Source organism: Salmo salar, chromosome ssa12 (genome assembly GCF_905237065.1).
Source record: "Salmo salar chromosome ssa12, Ssal_v3.1, whole genome shotgun sequence".
Classification (NCBI taxonomy): domain Eukaryota; kingdom Metazoa; phylum Chordata; class Actinopteri; order Salmoniformes; family Salmonidae; genus Salmo; species Salmo salar.
This window is the reverse complement of record NC_059453.1, coordinates 46,548,394-46,570,395: the sequence shown is the minus strand read 5'-3', so window position 1 is coordinate 46,570,395 and position 22,002 is coordinate 46,548,394. Positions and strand designations below refer to the sequence as shown.

The following is a 22,002-nucleotide window of genomic DNA, read 5'->3' as shown; positions in this document are numbered from 1 at the left end:
TGTTTAGGCTATTACTAGCATAATAACTTCAATGTATTACATAATGGAACAAAAATGAACATTGTTAACCAGATCTTAAGATTTGATAATAATGGTTCAGTTCCGGAACACTAGAGATCACTTTCGTTCCCTTTTCCTCAAAAGTGTTTTTCTTTTTTAGATTTTTGGTTCTGTTACTTGAACCGGTTCATATCCCTGGGGACAACCACATTCGTCTAGCAGGGAAGTGTGGGTGTGTTCCATCCCTCCCTCACATATCCTCTTTTGAGGATGCACATCAGATCCTAAGATGTTCCATATAATGTTACATTTTAAGAATAAAACATATTAAAGCTACCTATTTAGTGCTTTAGCGAGAGGTACTGTAGTATGGGTGCCTGCCTGTTTGTATGTGTGTGTGTGTGTGTGAAAGAGAGAAAGGTGTGTGTGCATAGGCCTCCCTCCACCCCTCCCCCTCTCCTTGTCTCTGGCAGGTTGCAGCAGCCCCTATCGAGTCGAGCCGGCTGGTCATTGTCCGTGCAACACCGCAGAGAGGCTTGTGCATTGCACCACTTGGAGACAGATATACACACAGAGCCATCTCTCCTCCTCCTCCTCCTCTCTCACATTCTTGCCTCTCCTCCATCCGGCAGCATCCTACTCTCGCCTCCACCTCCAGCAACCATGGCCAGCACCGTATCAGGTAAGACATCCAACATTTTGTTACCAACTATCTGTTATAAAATGGGGGTGGACATGTATTTATCAGATGAAATCCTTCTGTTGTATGATTTTAGACAGAATATCTAGATGTTATTGAAGATGCGTTGCTGGGTGGGGAGTATTTTGGTATGAACTGAGATGTATTGCTCATTTAGGTGGTTTATTTTACATGTGAAATAGATCTCTGAGAGCATCATTTATTTGACCTAATGTCTGACCACATCGAATTTGTCCATTTATGAATGGAAGAGGATCTAGGAATGGCATTTGTTTCATTTGAATGCTTATAAAAGGTCATATGTAGAAACTGAGGGTTGCATTTTTTTATGTCCGTCTAAAATGACAAACCATGCTGTGTATCTTGTTCCTAAAGAACTGGATTACTTCAGGGGATCAGATAATTTCCATTGCTGATTGGAGATCTCAGGGATTTTCCTCAGTCGTGCCAAGAGCTGCGATCTTAAATTACACATTATTCCCTATATAATGAACTATCTTTGACCAGGGCACATAGCGCTCTAGTCGCAAGAAGTGCACGATATAGGGAATAGGGTGCATTTTATGACACAACCAAGGTGTGACTGCTGATAAAATGGCCGCTTGATGATGCAGATCTGAAGCAATAAAAATTGCTTGGGCACATTGGGCTTGCAAGGCGGGAAGCTATAGGTCCCATACAGTTTATTCTATATTAATCACCAAGGGTTTAAACCTCTGACAAATCTATGATACATGACAGTATTTTATACAATATATTATATAGAATGTATCACAATCTGATTCAATAAAATATGATACAGCACAGTATAACAGCTCCACCCTTTAGGCCTGCTTATTTGATTCTAGAACAGTTCAGAGATCATCGACAGCTATAGCATCTGTCAGCATCATCAGCCACGCAACCAGCTAAAAGGCAGGTAGTTTGATGAACATCAATACTCATTTCACCACTATTCAATCAAAGAATAACTGTTCTTAGCGTAGGTATCACTGTCTGAGTATATATGCAGCATGGAATAAGTATTCAACATGTTATGGCGCTGTAGATTATCAGACTGTGTCATATCAAAAGCTAAGCGCTGTAACAAACTCTACAGTTACTGCAGTGTCAAAATAATGTGTAAAGAATCAGTAGCATACATACGATTATCCTGTCACTCAATCCTTTCTTTTGTGGAAGTGAACTGTAGATCTCTTTGAAGAGCTGATCATCAGTAGGGATGAGCTAATCCAATCTTAAACCCCCTCTATATGGCGTTCACATCGGTGATATTTTATCTAACCCCATGGTAAATGTATTTTTATGTGCGGTACACCACACTTAACATGTTTGACATTAGAGAAGCTTCCATTAGATAGATAGCTCTGAATCCACAATATGGCAAAGGTTGAAAAGCCATAACACATAAATTCTCAACAACATGTTATGGTCAATAATATCAAAGGCTGTACTGAAATCTAACATTACAGCTCACACAATCTTCTTATTATCCATTTTTTCAACCAATCATCAGTAATTTGTGTCAGTGCAGTACATGTTGAGTGCCCTTCTCTATAAAAATGTTGAAAGTCTATTGTAAATTTGTTAACAGAGAAATAGCATTGTATTTGGTCAAACACATTTTTTTCCAACGGTTTGCTAAGAGCTGGCAGCAAGCTAAAAGCTCTGCTGTTAGAACCAGTAAAGGCCGCTTAACCACTCTTGGGTAGCGGAATGACTTTGGCTTCCCTCCAGGCCTGAGGAGAAAGACTTTCCTCTAGGCTCAGATTAAAGATGCGCAGATAGGAGTGGCTGTAGAATCAGCTACCATCCTTAGTTGCTTTCCATCTAGTTGTCATTGCCAGGAGGTTTGTCATTATTGATCGATAACAATAATTTTTCCTTACAAATTTCAAACCTACAATGCTTTTCTTTCACTATTTGTTTTTATGCATGAGTACAATGGCTCACTGGTCATTGTTGGCATTTGTTGGCATAGTATCATGTAATATCTTATATTTCACCGAGTCGTGGCTGAATGACGACATGAATAACATACAGCTGGCGGGTTATACACTCTATCGGCAGGATAGAACAGCAGCTTCTGGTAAGACAAGGGGTGAAGGTCTATGTATATTTGTAAGCAACAGCTGGTGCACGATATCTCTGAAGTCTCGAGGTTTTGCTCGCCTGAGGTAGAGGAACTCATGATAAGCTGAAGACCACACTATCTACCTAGAGAGTTTTCATCTGTATTTTTCGTAGCTGTCTACATACCACCACAGACTGATGCTGGCACTAAGACCGCACTCAATGAGCTGTATTCCACCATAAGCAAACAGGAAAACGCTTACCCAGAGGCGGCGCTCCTAGTGGCCGGGGACTTTAATGAAGGGAAGCTTAAATCTGTCTAGCCAAATTTCTATCAGCATGATAAATGTGCAACCAGAGAGAAAAAAACTCTGGACCACCTTTACTCCACACACAAAGCTCTCCCTCGCCCTCCATTTGGCAAATCTGACCATAATTCTATCCTACTTACAAGCAAAAATTAAAGCAGGAAGCACCAGTGACTCGGTCAATAAAAAAGTGGTCAGATGAAGCAGATGCTAAACTACAGGACTGTTTTGCTAGCACAGACTGGAATATGTTCCGGGATTCTTCCGATGGCATTGAGGAGTACACCACATCAGTCATTGGCTTCATCAATAAGTGCATCAATGATGTCGTCCCCACAGTGACTGTACGTAATACCCCAACCAGAAGCCATGGATTATAGGCAACATCCGCACTGAGCTAAAGGGTAGAGCTGCCACTTTCAAGGAACGGGACTCTAATCCGGAAGTTTATAAGAAATCCCGCTATGCCCTGCGACGAACCATCAAACAGGCAAAGCATCAATACAGGACTAAGATCGAATCGTACTACACCGGCTCCGACGCTCGTCGGATGTGGCAGGGCTTGCAAACTATTAGACTACAAATGGAAGCACAGCTGAGAGCTGCCTAGTGACACAAGCCTACCAGACAAGCTAAATAACTTCTATGCTCGCTTCGAGGCAAGTAACACTGAAACATGCATGAGAGCATCAGCTGTTCCGGACGACTGTGTGATCACGCTCTCCACAGCTGACCTTTAAACAATAGGACTGATTACCAGGACGAGTACTCCGAGCACTCGCTGACCAACTAGGAAGTGTCTTCACTGACATTTTCAACCTCTCCCTGTCTGAGTCTGTAATACCAACATGTTTCAAGCAGACCACCATAGTCCCTGTGCCCAAGAACACTAAGGTAACCTGCCTAAATGACTACCGACCCGTAGCACTCACGTCTGTAGCCATGAAGTGCTTTGAAAGGCTGGTCATGGCTCACATCAACACCATTATCCCTGAAACCCTAGACCCACTCCAATTTGCATACCGCCCCAACAGATCCACAGACGATGCAATCTCTATTGCACTCCACACTGCCCTTTCACACCTGGAAAAAATGTACACCTACATGAGAATGCTGTTCATTGACTACAACTCAGCGTTCAACACCATAGTGCTCTCATAGCTCATCACTAAGCTAAGGACCCTGGGACTAAATGCCTCCCTCTGCAACTAGATCCTGGACTTCCTGACGGGCCGCCCTCAGGTGGTAAGGGTAGGTAACAACACATCCTCCACACTGATCCTCAACATGGGGGCCCCCCAGGGGTGCGTACTCAGTCCGCTCCTGTACGCTCTGTTCACTCATGACTGCACGGCCAGGCACAACTCCAACACCATCATTAAGTTTGCAGATGACACAACAGTGCCAGGCCTGATCACCAACAATGACGAGACAGCCTATTGGGAGGAGGTTCACCAACAATGACGAGACAGCCTATAGGGAGGAGGTGTTACATCTGCTCCTGCCACGCCCTCCACTTCTCATCCTGGACCACCCTAACCTGCCACCACTCCCCCAGTGCTCTCTCTCTCCTTCTCTCTCTATGTGTGTATGTGATTGTGTGAGTGGAGACAGGTGTGCTGGAAGCAGAGCAGATTCCCACCAGCTGCAACCTGTTCCATAATCAAGAACCCTAAAAAAATAGTCAACCCTGCCACTTCCACGCTGCCAGATCGCAGCCTCTACTCAGTCAGTCTGCATTTCTAGCTGTTTGTTCCTGCAAAGATTTAATTGTCCTGTTGTGCCTGTTTCCCAAGCCTCACACTGAAAGGACAACAACCTCTCCCTCAACGTGATCAAGACAAAGGAGATGATTGTGGACTACACGAAAAGGAGGACTGAGCACGCCCCAATCTCATCGACGGGACTGTAGTGGAGCAGGTTGAGAGCTTCAAGTTCCTTGTTGTCCACATCACCAACAAACTAACATGGTCCAAGCACACCAAGACAGTCGTGGAGAGGGCACGACAAAACCAATTCCCCCTCAGGAGACTGAAAAGATTTGGCATGGGTCCTCAGATCCTCAAAAGGTTATACAGCTGCACCATCGAGAGCATCCTGACTGGTAGCATCACTGCCTGGTATGGCAACTGCTCTGTCTCCGACCGCAAGACACGGTCGGAGCCCGAGCAGTTGCCATACCAGGCAGTGATGCTACCAGTCAGGATGCTCTCGATGGTGCAGCTGTATAACCTTTTGAGGATCTGAGGACCCATGCCAAATCTTTTCAGTCTCCTGAGGGGGAATTGGTTTTACAGAGGGTGGTGTGTACAGCCCAGTAAATCACCGGGGCCAAGCTTCCTGCCATCCAGGACCTCTATACCAGGCGGTGTCAGAGGAAGGCCCTAAAAATGGTCAAAGACTCCAGCCACACTAGTCATAGACTGTTCTCTCTGCTACCACATGGCAAGCGGTGCCGGAGCGCCAAGTCTAGGTCCAAGAGGCTTCTAAACAGCTTTTACCCCAAGCCATAAGACTCCAGAACATCTAATCAAACGGCTACCCAGACTATTTGCATTGCCCCCCTTCCTTTTCTATGCTGCTGCTACTCTCTGTTATTATCTATGCATAGTAACTTTAATAATTCTACCTACATGTACATATTACCTCAATTACCTTGACTAACCGTTGCCCCCGCACATTGACTAACCGGAACCCCCTGTATATACACAGTTGAAGTCAGAAGTTTACATACACTTAGGTTGGAGTTATTAAAACTCGTTTTTCAACCACTCCACAAATTTCTTGTTAACAAACTATAGTTTTGGCAAGTCGGTTAGGACATTTACTTTGTGCATAACACAAGTAATTTTTCCAACAATTGTTTACAGACAGATTATTTCACTTATAATTAACTGTATCACAAATCCAGTGGGTCAGAAGTTTACATACATTAACTTGACTGTGACTTTAAACAGCTTGGAAAATTCCAGAAAGTATGTAATGGCTTTAGAAGCTGTTCTGTCTCCTAGAGATGAATGTACTTTGGTGTGAAAAGTGCAAATCAATCCCAGAACAGCAAAGGACCTTGTGAAGATGCTGGAGGAAACGGGTACAAAAGTATCTATAGCCACAGTAAAACGATTCCTATGTAGACATAACCTGAATGGCAGCTCAGCAAGGAAAAAGCCACTGCTTCAAAACTGCCATAAAAAAGCCAGACTACGGTTTGCAACTGCACATGGGGACAAAGATTGTACTTTTTGGAGAAAGGTCCTCTGGTCTGATGAAACAAAAATAGAACTGTTTGGCCATAATGACCATTTATGTTTGGAGGAAAAGGGGGGAGGCTTGCAAACCGAAGAACACCATCCCATCCGTGAAGCACAGGGGTGGCAGCATCATGTTGTGGGGGTGCTTTGCTGCAGGAGGGACTGGTGCACTTCACAAAATAGATGGCATCATGAGGGAGGAAAATTATCAAATCAAATCAAATGTATTTATATAGCCCTTCGTACATCAGCTGATATCTCAAAGTGCTGTACAGAAACCCAGCCTAAAACCCCAAACAGCAAGCAATGCATGTGAAAGAAGCACGGTGGCTAGGAAAAACTCCCTAGGAAAAACTCCCTAGAAAGGTCAAAAACCTAGGAAGAAACCTAGAGAGGAACCAGGCTATGAGGGGTGGCCAGTCCTCTTCTGGCTGTGCAGGGTGGATATTATAACAGAACATGGTCAAGATGTTAAAATGTTCATAAATGACCAGCATGGTCAAATAATAATAATCATAGTAGTTGTCGAGGGTGCAACAAGCACGTCCGGTGAACAGGTCAGGGTTCCATAGCCGCAGGCAGAACAGTTGAGACTGGAGCAGCAGCACGGCCAGGTGGACTGGGGACAGCAAGGAGTCATCATACCAGGTAGTCCTGAGGCATGGTCCTAGGGCTCAGGTCCTCCGAGAGAAAGACAGAAAGAGAGAAAGAGAGAATTAGAGAGAGCATATTTAAATTCACAAAGGACACCGGATAAGACAAGAGAAATACTCCAGATGTAACAGACTGACCCTAGCCCCCCGACACATAAACTACTGCAGCATAAATACTGGAGGCTGAGACAGGAGGGATCATGTGGATATATTGAAGCAACATCTCAATACATCAGTCAGGAAGTTAAAGATTGTTCACAAATGTGTCTTCCAAATGGACAATGACCCCAAGAATACTTCCAAAGTTGTGGCAAAATGGCTTGACAACAAAGTCAAGGTATTTGAGTGGCCATCACAAAGCCCTGACCTCAATCCTATAGGAAATGTGTTGGCAGAACTGAAAAAGCGTGTGCGAGCAAGGAGGCCTACAAACCTGACTCAGTTACACCAGCTCTGTCAAGACGAATGGGCCAAAATTCACCCAACTTATTGTTGGAAGCTTGGGAAAGGCTACCCGAAACATTTGACTCAAGTTAAACAATTTAAAGGCAATACTACCAAATACTAATTGAGTGTATGTAAACTTCTGACCCACTGGGAATGTGATGAAAGAAATAAAAGCTGAAATAAATAATTCTCTCTACTATTATTCTGACATTTCACATTCTTAAAATAAAGTGGTGATCCTAACTGACATAAGACAGGGAATTTTTACTAGGATTAAATGTCAGGCCCTAAAAATGGTCAAAGACCCCAGCCACCCCAATCATAGACTGTTCTCTCTACTAACACATGGCAAGTGGTACCGGAGTGCCAAGTCTAGGACAAAAAGGCGTCTCAACAGTTTTTACCCCCAAGCCATAAGACTCCTGAACAGGTAATCAAATGGCTACACAGACTATTTGCATTGTGTGCCCCCCCCAACCCCTCTTTTACGCTGCTGCTACTCTCTGTTTATCTTATATGCATAGTCACTTTAACTATACATTCATGTACATACTACTTCAATTGGCCCGACCAACCAGTGCCCCCGCACATTTGCTAACCGGGCTATCTGCATTGTGCCCCGCCACCCGCCACCCACCACCCACCAACCCCTCTTTTACGCTACTGCTACTCTCTGTTTATCATATATGCAGTCACTTTAAACATATCTACATGTACATACTACCTCAATCAGCCCGACTAACCGGTGCCTGTATAAAGTCTCACTACTGTTATAGCCTCGCTACTGTTATTTTTCACTCTTTTTACTGTTGTTTTTATTTGTTTGTATTTATTTACCTATTGCTCACCTAATACCTTTTTTGCACTGTTGGTTAGAGCCTGTAAGTAAGCATTTCACTCTAAGGTCTACACCGGTTGTATTCGTGACAAATACACTTTGATTTGATTCATCTTTACAAAACTGTTTCAGTTCAACAATATTCTTAAGATGTCTGGTGTGAACCTCTCTCGAGGTCATGCCACAACATTTTAAATCAGGTTGAGGTCAGGACTCTGACTGGGCCACTGCAGAAGGCGTATTTTCTTCTCTTGAAACCATTCTGTTGTTGATTTACTTCTGTGTTTTGGGTCATTGTCCTGTTCCATCCCCGCAACTTCTGGTCTTCAATTGGCAGACAGATAGCCTTACATTCTCCTGCAAAATGTCTTGATAAACTTGGGGATTCATGTTTCCGTCAATGATAGCAAGCTTTCCAGACCCTGAGGCAGCAAAGCAGCCCCAAACCATGATGCTCCCTCCACCATACTTTACAGTTGGGAAGAGATTTTGATGTTGGTGTGCTGTGCCTTTTTTTCTCACACATAGTATTGTTTGTTCCTACCAAACATCTCAACTGTAGTTTCATCTGTCCACAGAATATTTTGTCAGAAGCGCTGTGGAGCATCCAGGTGCTCTTTTGCGAACTTCAGACATGCAGCAATGTTTTTTATGGACAGCAGTGGCTTCTTCCGTGGTGTCCTCCCATGAACACCATTCTTGTTTAGTGTTTAACATATCGTGGACTCGTCAACAGAGATGTTAGCATGTTCTAGAGATGTATGTAAGTCTTTAACTGACACTCTAGGAGAGTAGCAACAGTGCTGAACTTTAACAATTTAGAGACCATTTGTCTTACTGTGGACTGATGAACATCAAGACTTTTAGAGATACTTTTGTAACCCTTTCCAGCTTAAAGCAAGTCAATAATTCTTAATCTTAGGTCTTCTGAGATCTCTTTCGTTCGAGGCATGGTTCACATCAGGCAATGCTTCTTGTGAATAGTAAACTCATATTTTGTGTGTTTTTTATAGGACAAGGCAGCTCTAACCAACATCTCCAATCTTGTCTGTTGCATTCGGGGTAAACTTTGAACATTGCGATATTAAAGACATGATAGATCAGACTAATAGTATGTAAAGGAGTGAGAAGATAATGGTTCTCTGTAGCAAGACAACTAAGCTTGGAATGTGCTGAGTGCAGGGAAAACAGTTTCTCCCCTGATAAGGGGAGAAACTGTTGAAGGCTCATATCACTTAGTTCCCTGCTTAGCAAGAAGGATGCAGTGTTTAGAGATAAGGAGGAGACTTACCACCACGGGGGAAGCCATTTTCTTTGTCTGAATTACAACTGTTACGACCCTTTGGGAAGAATTAAGCTTCTCTAGTGTCTATGAGTTATTTACTCTGTGAAATAAGAACCTAACATGTCTCATTGATTGGACTCCAGGTTAGCCGACAAATAATTTATGCAGAAATCCAGGTAATTGCAAAGGGTTCACATACTTTTTCTTTCCACTGTAGAACATAGCCTCAGGGTGTTCTGGTTATGACTGCTGTTTCAGACATGGCTCCCTGGCTCTAGCTGATAGAAGACCTATTCTCTGCCAAGCAGACAGCGATATCACCTTGGCAACACACAGTGATTGTGTCTGTTTTAAGGAGCAGTCGACTCACAGACACACACAAGCTACCCTCCCACCCTCTCTCTGTATCTCTCACTCCATGCACACATGCATGCACACTCACTGACACCCACAGACACACACAAACACTGTGGGCCATTAATTTCACTACACATAGAGCGTGCACGCTAGGACACAATCCCTTCTTTGTGGTGCTTGACTAAGTTGGTTGTCGCTTTGACATCATGCCAACTTCCAAATGTATAATCTTTGTCTAAAATCGTCCCACAGGCCATTATTTTACATAGTGCCCACTCACATGCAAACACAGACACACACACACAAATAAACAAACCTTCCATCCCTGAGCTGCTCAATTGAGTAGTCCTGCTGCAGTGGGTGGAGAGAAGGGGAGGGTTGGGTCTGCACTCAGTCTGACCCACAAACTGTCGCCAGGGAAACAGTGCCTGTGTTTGCGATTGTCTGATTACACCGGTATCTATTAAATTACCTTGGGTGTCTGGGAGAATTTATGAACATGCTGTGGGTAGATATTTCCAGTAGTCACAGATCTTGGATCAGCGTACCCAAATCCTAGCACAATACTTCATTGGATTCCACTCCAGATCTGCTTTTCCCGGTTCCTAATCTTCTTGCCCCCAGCCTCAGCCTTAGTCCGGATTCCATACTACCCACCCGAGATTCCCCCGGACTGCACCCCATCTCCTCTCCCGCTTTTCAATAAATACATTGGTTAGCTATCCTTGTCGCCTTGTCTGAGTCTGCATTTGGGTTCACCTGCACCGCACCACGTAACAGGAGGTGAGAGACCTGACCGTGTGGTGCAAGGACAGTAACCGCTCCCTTAACGTGATCAAGACAAAGGAGATGATTGTGGACTACAGGAAAAGGAGGACGGAGCACGCCCAAATTCTCATCGATGGGGCTGCAGTGGAGCAGGTTGAGAGCTTCAGGTTCCTTGTCATCCACATCACCAACAAACTAACATGGTTCAAGCACACCAAGACAGTTGTGAAGAGGGCACGACATAACCTATTACCCCTCAGGAGACTGAAAAGATTTGGCATGGGTCCTCAGATCCTCAAAAGGTTTTACAGCTGCACCATCGAGAGCATCCTGACGGGTTGCATCACTGCCTGGTATGGCATCTGCTCGGGCTCCAACCGCAAGGCACTACAGAGGGTGGTGCGTACAGCCCAGTACATCACCGGGGCCAAGCTTCCTGCCATCCAGGACCTCTATGCCAGGCGGTGTCAGAGGAAGGCCTTAAAAATGGTCAAAGACTCCAGCCACCCTAGTCATAGATTGTTCTCTCTGCTACCGCACGGCAAGCGGTACCGGAGCGCCAAGTATGGTCCAAGAATCTTCTAAACAGCTTTTACCCCCAAGCCATAAGACTCCTGAACATCTAATCAAATGGCTGCCCAGACTATTTGCATTGCTCCCTCCGTCTTCTACGCTGCTGCTACTCTCTGTTATTATCTATGCATAGTCACTTTAATAACTCTACCTACATGTACATATTACCTCAATCACCTTGACTAACCAGTGCCCCCACACATTGACTAACCGGAACCCCCTGTATATGTAGCCTCGCTATTGTTATTGTACTGCTGCTCTTTAATTATTTGTTACTTTTATTTCTTACCTTTTTTGTATTTTCTTACAACTGCATTGTTGGTTAAGGGCTTGTAAGTAAGCATTTCACTGTCAGGTCTACATCTGTTGTATTCAGTGCATGTGACACATTTTATTTGATTTCCTGCCTAAGTTTGCCCACTTTGCTGATTAAGTAATCATTAAAATAATTAGCAACATCAAATGGTTTTGTGATGAATAAGCCATCTGATTCGATGAAAGATGGGAGTTGAATTTGTCTTTCCGCCCATCATTTCATTTAAAGTACGAAGTTTATATCTTTATATCTTATATGCATAGTCCCTTTAACTATACATTCATGTACATACTACCTCAATTGGCCCGACCAACCAGTGCTCCCGCACATTGGCTAACCGGGCTATCTGCATTGTGTCCCACCACCCGCCAACCCCTCTTTTTACGCTACTGCTACTCTCTGTTCATCATATATGCATAGTCACTTTAACCATACCTACATGTACATACTACCTCAATAAGCCTGACTAACCGGTGTCTGTATATAGCCTTGCTACTCTTATTTTCAAATGTCTTTTTACTGCTGTTTTATTTCTTTACTTACTTACCTACACACACACACCTTTTTTTTTCGCACTATTGGTTAGAGCCTGTAAGTAAGAATTTCACTGTAAGGTCTACACCTGTTGTATTCCGCTCACGTGACAAATAAACTTTCATTGAAACTGACTTCATAATACAGTTTCTTCTTCTTTTTGTGCCATCCCCCCCCCATCTCTTTCAACCATACAGTTTTTAAATTCCACATCAATCCATGGAGCCTTAACTGCTCTAACAGTCAGTTTCTTAACATGTGCATGTTTGTCAAAAATTGAAAGAAGCAATTTCATAAAAATCACTATAGAACTAAATCAAGTATATACACTACCGTTCAAAAGTTTGGGGTCACTTAGAAATGTCCTTGTTTTTGAAAGAAAAGCACATTTTCTGTCCATTAAAATAACATCAAATTGATCAGAAATGCAGTGTAGGCATTGTTAATGTTGTAAATGACTATTGTATCTGGAAACGGCAGATTTTTTTATAGAATATCGACATAGGCATTTCAGCCCACGGACCCTCGTTACACGTCAGTGAAGATCTCTCTTTATTTTATACAGATACAGAACGTCATTTCTAGGAAGGAGTTCAAACCCCTGTTGACAAAGATCTTGTGACACTGAAAGTTGCTGCTACAGAGAGGAATGAACTTGATGAACTCAGCCAAATTCAGTCGTTTTGAGGCCATCCTTGCTACTGGCACGTGTGTTGAGTGCAGGCCCTGCCGCAACATTTTTTTGTGAGCTAAGTGTCCTCACAAGTGTTGGTTCACAGTGCACAATCCAACCAAACCTGAAAGTGGTAGCTCTGTGACGTGTCGAATCATTATCACTGACGCTACGTAAATATTACATGAGCCAAAGCAGAGTGAGGAGTCAAGAGGAAGGAAGTTTGCCGCATGCAATTGTAACTTTAATGTCATCCAACTTCTAGCCTGTGTGCATGTTTCTGCCTCGGACAACTCCTTCATTGCTGCCCAAACATGATTTGGCATAAAAACAAAGGCAGTTGGCTAAAACTGGAACAGGCACAACTTCCACTATGTTCATTGTTGGCTTAGTTGAAAATCTTTTTTTCAGTATTAACCAGTTCCATTGTCACTCACCGTCAGCTAGGGTTCAATACCGGTGACTGGTATTCTGGGACTTTCCGATCAAATCAAATTTATTTATATAGCCCTTCTTACGTCAGCTGATATCTCAAAGTGCTGTACAGAAACCCAGCCTAAAACCCCAAACAACAAGCAATGCAGGTGTAGAAGCACGTTGGCTAGGGAAAACTCCCTAGAAAGGCCAAAACCTAGGAAGAAACCTAGAGAGGAACCAGGCTATGAGGGGTGGCGACTCCTCTTTGGCTGTGCGGGGTGGCCACTCCTCTTTGGTTGTGCCGGGTGGAGATTATAACAGAACATGGCCAAGATGTTCAAATGTTCACAAATTATAATAATAATCGCAGTAGTTGTCGAGGGTGCAACAAGTCAGCACCTCAAGAGTAAATGTCAGTTGGCTTTTCATAGCCGATCATTGAGAGTATCTCTACTGCTCCTGCTGTCTCTAGAGAGTTGAAAACAGCAGGTCTGGGACAGGTACCACGTCTGGTGAAAGGTCATGGTTCCATAGCCACAGGCAGAACAGTTGAAACTGGAGCAGCAGCACGGCCAGGTGGACAGCAAGGAGTCAGGTGGACAGCTCTCTCTCTCTCTCTCTCTCTCTCTCTCTCTGAGAGCCCTAGGACCAGGTAGCCCTGAGGCATGGTCCTAGGGCTCAGAGAGAGAGAGAGAGAGAGAGAATAAAAATATGGACGTGTGAATTGCTGCATGAGCCGGACATATCAACTCTCTGGCTTCATTCAAACATTAGACCAGTCATCACAACTCTAATATATTTAGCCTACTCAACTTAAAGTCCCCAATACAAAACATCACTTACTTGCATGACTTCTATAAATTTCATTGCTGACTATCATGTGTAGGCTACACGCGACATCTTGACACAGTTTACTAAAGGAAATCTCCATCTCACATTCACAAATCTCCAAACTAGCTTTGTGACACTGGCAGAGGCTCATAATACAAACTGCAGCTAATCACTGTTAACAAAACGGCTGATACCTTGTGTCCACAAATGCGCACTTGGAAATAGACATTTGCAACATTGTTCCATGATGTTACAATAAGAAAAGTGAGTGCACAGGCTTGACTCGTTAGATTTGCCGGAATTTGATCAACCACGGCGCTATCCATGGTGCTGAATCTCCGCTACTGCTACACTACATGACCAAAAGTATGTGGACACCTGCTCGTCAAAAATCGAATTCCAAAATCATGGGCATTGATATGGAGTTGTAAAATTGCTGCGGGATTTGCTTCCATTCAGCCTCAAGAGCAATAGTGAGGTCGGGCACTGATGTTCCTCCATGCTTCACAGTGGTAACCGCACATGCGGAGATCACCCGTTCACCTACTCTGCGTCTCACAAGGTTGGAAACAAAAATATCACATTTGGACTCATCAGACCAAAGAACAGATTCCCACCGGTCTAATGTCCATTGCTCGTGGTTCTTGGCCCAAGCAAGTCTCTTCTTATTATTAGTGTCCTTTAGTAGTGGTTTCTTTGCAGCAATTCGACCATGAAGGCCTGATTCACACAGTCTCCTCTGAACAGTTGATGTTGAGATGTGTCTGTTACTTGAACTCTGTGAAGCATTATTTGTTTTTATTTCACCTTTATTTAACCAGGTAAGCTAGTTGAGAACAAGTTCTCATTTACAACTGCGACCTAGCCAAGATAAAGCAAAGCAGTGCGACACAAACAACAACACAGAGTTACACATGGAATAAACAAGCGTACAGTCAATAACACAATAGAAAAAAAAAAGTCTATATACAGTGTGTGTAAATGGCATGAGGAGGTAAGGCAATAAATAGGCCATAGGAGCGAGGTAATTACAATTCAGCAAATTAACACTGGAGTGATAGATGAGCAGATGGTGATGTGCAAGTAGAAATACTGGTGTGCAAAAGAGCAGAAAAGTAAATAAAAACAATATGGGGATAAGGTAGGTAGATTGGGTGGGCTATTTACAGACGGGCTATGTACAGCTGCAGCGATCGGTTAGCTGCTGAGATAGCTGATGTTTAAAGTTAGTGAGGGAAATATAAGTCTCCAGCTTCAGTGATTTTTGCAATACGTTCCAGTCATTAGCAGCAGAGAACTGGAAAGAAAGGCGGCCAAAGTAGGTTTTGGCTTTGGGGATGACTAGTGAGATATACCTGCTGGAGTGCGTGCTATGGGTGGGTGTTGTTATCGTGACCAGTGAGCTGAGATAAGGCGGAGCTTTACCTAGCACAGACTTATAGATGACCTGGAGCCAGTGGGTCTGGCGATGAATATGTAGCGGGGGCCAGCCGACTAGAGCATACAGGTCGCAGGCTTCACCCCTGGTAAGCCCCTGCGCTTAATCCGGCCATGCGGTCATATTGAACCCCAACACATACACATACACACTCTTGGACACGTACTTATCTGCCACACACACCGTACAGTCCCCGTGGATAAGCTACATTATGGACATGTAACCCACCACATATACACACACACACTGCACAGTCCTAGTTAGGGGGTGAAGAGAAAACCAGAGATAAAAGTCTACATATGAATAATTGATAATTCTCCCAATGTTACTGGCGACGGGATTAAACCCCCCAAAATATTCATGCCATACATCCTGCCATACAGTCATTTGTTATGAACAATATACAATACAGCCTGAATTCAACCTTTTCGCATTAGACCTTTCGTGCATACATTATCTAATCATATGATGATATCAGTGCTGTTTAGCAAATACAAAATGACTGTATCATTCACAATAAATGCAAGATGCCAATTTAAAAGTGGATGCAAGGATAACTGTGGATATCTTTTCTCACTCTGTCTTCTCCTCTCCCTCTTTTCCAGCCTACTCGGACAAGATCAAAGAGATGTCCATGCTGTCTCTGATCTGCTCCTGCTTCCACTCACAACCACATCCCAACAGCCTCTACCAATATGGAGGTTAGTGATGAAGAGCTCTATGCGTTTGCCTGTGTCCCATAGAGATCATATAATTATACTCAGAATGTAATTCTATGGTTTGTCCACCCACCTTTGCTATTTGCCTCTCTTTCTCTCTCTCTGTCTGTCTGTCCAACATCCCCCTTTCTGTCTGTCTATCGATCTTTCTGTCTGTCCATCCTACCCCTTTCTGTCCATCTTTCTGTCTGTATGTCCATCCTACCCCTCTCTGTCTGTCTGTTTGTGTGTCTGTCTGTCCAACATCCCCCTTTCTGTCAATCTGTCTTTCTGTCTGTCTGTCCATCCCACCCCTCCCTGTCCATCTGTCTGTCTGTCTTTTGTTGTGGAAATTCTAATCAATAATGAGGAGAGACAAGGTCAAAAGGAACATATGGAGTAATTGCTTCTATAATAATGAGGCTGGTCAACTCAACACTCCTAAGTGTTGTGGCGAGTAGCTCTGACATACGAAGAGTACAAATATATTTTATAACAAAGATACGCCCTCTCAGTCTACATGACAAACAACAGATGTATGGAATGGGTCACCATGTAAAAGTTGATATGAGAAAGGAGTATCCCGCAGCCAGATAGCATTTGCTATGAAGTCTGTTCCTATTGTTCAGAGTTTGGCCCCTAAGACGAGGCTCTGATCTCGTCCCTGGTACTTCATAACACTGAAACACCAACTCATTCTATGGCATAAATCAATTGTCAACTCCAGATACTCCCATCTCAAGTAAAACCCCTTCTCGACCATACACCTGGACAAGCTCACTGAGGGGAGTGAGCCTCTAGGTCATACACTATCCCAGGATAGGTGCAACATCAGAGATGACATACAATGGTTCCAGACACTACCTCACACATCTTGTCTCAGACCTTATCTCCCCCAAGGCCAAAGGAGGGAGTGACTGGGCACAGACATTGTGGAGACAAGTAATTGGTTCCCCATTAATCACGCCATCCCTTCACATGGTTTAAAATAGGTAAAGACACATTCGCATATGAAGACAATGTTCCCTCCTGTCCTCTTCTCTTTCTGGTATTCTGCATAGCACCAGAGACATGTGATAGACAAGTCTGACTTCTCCCCTCTCTGGGCCCCAGGTGACTGAGCCCCAGCTGAGGGAGGAAGTGCAATTGCCAACACCAGAGTCTGAAGGGATACATTCTAATAACAAAAGTTCAACCGTTCAATCATATAAGCATATTATGCAGATAAGACATCTTAATTATCTATGTTACCTAACTAATTATGATTCTTCCACCCCACTTTCTGTCTGTCTGTCCATCCTACTTCTGTCTGTCTGTCTGTCTGTCTGTCTGTCTGTCTGTCTGTCTGTCTGTCTGTCTGTCTGTCTGTCTGTCTGTCTGTCTGTCTGCACAGCCTTACTGCCCTAATACCTGTTGTCCTCCACAGACATGGAGGTGAAGTCCCTAAACAAGCGGGCATCCGGCCAGGCCTTCGAGGTCATCCTGAAGGCCCCCGCTGACCTCTCTCCTGACAGGCCCCAGCCGCTGTTCTCTCCCCCCAAGAAGGACCTCTCCCTGGAGGAGCTCCAGAAGAGGCTAGAGGCTGCGGAGGAGAGGAGGAAGGTAAACAGAGAGCATGACAGAGAATGGGTCTGCAATATATTTTTCACCCCTCAAATTCTAATCATGCTTCCGCTCACTCTCCCCAATCTTTCTCATCATCTATCCCTCTTCCACACTCCCCTCTCTCTGTTTCTCCCTCTTTACCATCTCTCTCACTCTTCTCTCTCTGCAGTCTCAGGAGGCCCTGCTCCTGAAGCAGCTGGCTGAGAAGCGGGAGCATGAGCGAGAGGTGCTCCACAAGGCCCTGGAGGAGAACAACAACTTCAGCAAGATGGCAGAGGAGAAACTCAACTACAAGATGGAGGTCAACAAAGAGAACCGCGAGGCCCACCTGAATGCGCTAAAGCAGCGGCTCCGTGAGAAGGTAAATCGCCCACTGACTGTCATTCGAAGCTATGGCCTAGTCTAGAGAAAGGAAAGACGTGGAGCGTTATGTGGGTAGCGAGTAGAGTATCAAAGGCAGGGTTGGAGGTGCTCTTCGGTTTTAGGGGGCTACTGTAATGGTTAAAACAAGGAGGACCAAGGCCGTAGACATATGCATTGTGAATACCTACTGGAAGAGTGAGGATGACCTAGCCTGTGTGACAACAGGGTGATATGCAATAGAATGAATTTATTACCCTGAATGCCAGTCTGTAACTAGATACCATTCTGTAACATCATTAGCAAGCCAACAAATTAGCATTGCTAAGTAGAAACAATCCGAATTCTTCACTCTTGTTGGATGGCAGTTGATGTTGAAACATGAAGAATAGAGGAAGGTCTTGGACCATGTCTTGTCCTTCTTAAGAACAATTCTACGAGGTTATGGTTCTATCTATCTGTGCTCATATATCTAGGCTATCTCTCAATCGAATGACATGACAAGCAGAGAGAAACTGTCTCCGCTAATCATAACACAAACCAAAGTAAATTTATGTGTAAGAGGCTACAACATACAGGGAACAGTGGGAATATCTAAATTAACTTATACTGCGGTATCGTATCGCAATTTTTTTCTAACTTTCATTTTGTTCTATCACAGGAAATCCATGCCGATGAGGTCCGTAGAAACAAGGAACTCCAAGCTGATCTCTCTGGTTGAAGATATTTTCTACAGTTTTTGTCAAGAGATTCTCGTCTGGTTTTGGTTGGAAGAAATGCTACTTTTTTAAATCTCGATGTCTGAAAGTCTCTTGCATTGTTCAATATACACTGGTTTCACAAGCTAATAATTCAACAACAATTTACACAGATTGTTTCTCATCTCTCAATTTATTTTTTGAAAATAATAATGATATTGAGCACGGGTAGAGCTGAAGTAAGGCCTAAGGTCAAGGGTCAGATTTACTAAACATTTGCACCTTTCTTAAGACTGCACCTGTGAGTTCATACAAGGGAACAAAATGAAAACAATTGAAACATTTCTTCTTTATCTTAGGAAACTTACTCCTTCTCTTACCTTTATTTTACATTTTGTTTTAAGTCGTTGTGTTTGGTTCTGTCTGGAAAAATAACCAGTAAAAGTTTACACTTGTGCAAATGCTTGGTAAGTCGGGCCCTCTGTGTGTGTCAGACCTAAGAAGCTACTGTTAGATCATAATGATGAATTTCCCTTATTGATCCAAAAACATAGCTCAATAGTTACGTTTAATTCTCATAGGAAGTCATGATTATGCTGCATCTGTACTGTGAGCAAACCTGTTACACATATTTCCAAAATGTCTTTCTCTTCAAAAATTAGCTTGAGGTCTTTACACAATCCCTCCATCTATTGCATAAGGTACTGTATAACAGGGGAGCAGAGCCAAGCTAAATTGATTCAAGTGTTGCCCTTGCTTGGACTATGTGTAAAAGGGGTATCTGATAATATACAATATTCAGCACGCTCTATAGGCAAACACTATAACCTGGTCATTCATCATATATAGTCACACCCATTGTCAGTTTGTGCAGCCATCTTCAATCACGCATGCAACGTCAATCAAGTGACGGTATAAAATGGAGCACAGTCGCATTTAGGCTTCAGTTCAATAAAGTTCAGTATTCACTTTGCCGTATAGGTCAGTAAATGAATAAGGTTACGATACATACGTTTAAACTGCTTTAAGAGTGGGTTCCGGTCTCTTTTAGGTTTAATTTCCTAGCTACTGAAATCTCCCACACAGTCTGTCACTCACTTCTGTTGTCACTTTAGGGGACTACGTTTAGTAACAAGATGACTCCACTACAGAGTGCCATAGTTTGTTTGCAGTGAGATACAGAGTCAATGTGACATAATTGTTTTAATGCAAATTATATGCAAAGTGTTTATTTGATTTTATTATTGGATTATGATGTGAATGTTGGCATGTAATGTAGAGGCATCAAATGCTGACACAGCACTGAATGTATTGCCAGACACACTTACCCTTCTAGCAGCATATAGGCCTGCATATGCCGTATCTTCATTTGGTCATCCTGTTGTTGCAGGAATTTTCCTGCATGGCAGGAAATGCAAACTTGTAGTGTATTTAAGGTTTAAAAAGGCTTCTAAAGTTTGTAATTTCCACTTAAAAATGTCAGACTTGATTTACTCTAATGAAAAATGTATCAAACCCTACAAAAATGTCCATTCATTATAATCCACATAATAATTCACAGTTCCTGTTGCTGCAGGATCATTTTCCTGCTTTAGCAAACTGGCTCAATGTAAGATCCTACATCTGTAGGCAACTCGTGACTGGTTTCCCTATAGCAGTGTTATTTGGGATAAGACTGCTCAGCTTCAGTGGGGTTCTGCTAGGACATAGTCCTTTCATGCTGGTGCTTGACTTGGTTGGTTGTCGCCATGTATTAAGTAACCTTGACATCGTGCCAACTTCTGTTTTTATTCTCTTTGTCTAAGATGAGTCCACCAGGCCACCATGCTTACACAGTACATACACACACACTGTTGGCCATTCATTTAACTTTTGTTGCTGGAATATAAAGTCTGATGAACTATAATAAAGTTGGTGATACCTTATTTTGTCATTTACATTTGTGACCCTTATTAATTAACATATTTTTTACAATAACCAAGCTTCCATCCAGCCTTTTTATGCTAGTAAAGTCCATCTCGGATAATGAATGTCATGACAGGCCTGATGGAAACATGACATTTGTCTGATGTGCGAAATGGTGGCGGAAACTCCTTTATGCGCAAATATTTATATAATGACAATCATATCGAAGTCAAGTTGGAGTCACAGAATCAAATCCAATCAAAGTTTATTTGTCACGTGCGCTTAATACGACAGGTGTAGACCTTACAGTGAAATGCTTACTTACAGGCTCTAACCAATAGTGCAAAAAAGGTATAAGGTGAACAATAGGTAGGTAAATAAATAAAACAACAGTAAAAAGACAGGCTATATACAGTAGCGAGGCTATAAAAGTAGTGAGGCTACATACAGACACCGGTTAGTCAGGCTGATTGAGGTAGTATGTACATGTAGATATTGTTAAAGTGACTATGCATATATGATGAACCGAGAGTAGCATTAGCGTAAAAGAGGGGTTGGAGGGTGGTGGGTGGGACACAATGCAGATAGCCCGGTTAACCAATGTGCGGGAGCACTGGTTGGTCGGGCCAGTTGAGGTAGTATGTACATGAATGTATAGTTAAAGGGACTATGCATATATGATAAACAGAGAGTAGCAGCAGCATAAAAAGAGGGGTTGGGGGGGCACACAATGCAAATAGTCTGGGTAGCCATTTGATTACCTGTTCAGGAGTCTTATGGCTTGGGGGTAAAAACTGTTGAGAAGCCTTTTTGTCCTAGACTTGGCACTCCGGTACCACTTGCCATGTGGTAGTAGAGAGAACAGTCTATGACTGGGGTGGCTGGGGTCTTTGACAAGTTTTAGGGCCTTCCTCTGACACCGCCTGGTGTAGAGGTCCTGGATGGCAGGCAGCTTAGCCCCAGTGATGTACTGGGCCGTACGCACTACCCTCTGTAGTGCCTTGCGGTCAGAGGCCGAGCAATTGCCGTACCAGGCAGTGATGCAACCAGTCAGGATGCTCTCGATGTTGCAGCTGTAGAACCATTTCAGGATCTCAGGACTCATGCCAAATCTTTTTAGTTTCCTGAGGGGGAATAGGCTTTGTCGTGCCCTCTTCACGACTGTCTTGGTGTGTTTGGACCATTCTAGTTTGTTGTTGATGTGGACACCAAGGAACTTGAAGCTCTCAACCTGCTCCACTACAGCCCCGTCGATGAGAATGGGGGCGTGCTCG

General features: G+C 43.4%; 1 protein-coding gene across 1 annotated transcript; it reads left to right on the top strand.

The window, feature by feature from the left end:
- The first annotated feature begins 438 nt into the window (after positions 1-438).
- On the top strand, positions 439-20,748 carry LOC106565270 (stathmin-3). The gene is made up of 5 exons (XM_014132185.2): positions 439-682; positions 16,068-16,163; positions 17,587-17,762; positions 17,935-18,126; positions 18,787-20,748. The coding sequence occupies exons 1-5, from the start codon at positions 664-666 to the stop codon at positions 18,844-18,846; spliced, it is 543 nt and encodes a 180-aa protein (XP_013987660.2). The 5' UTR covers positions 439-663; the 3' UTR covers positions 18,847-20,748.
- The last annotated feature ends 1,254 nt before the right edge of the window (positions 20,749-22,002 follow it).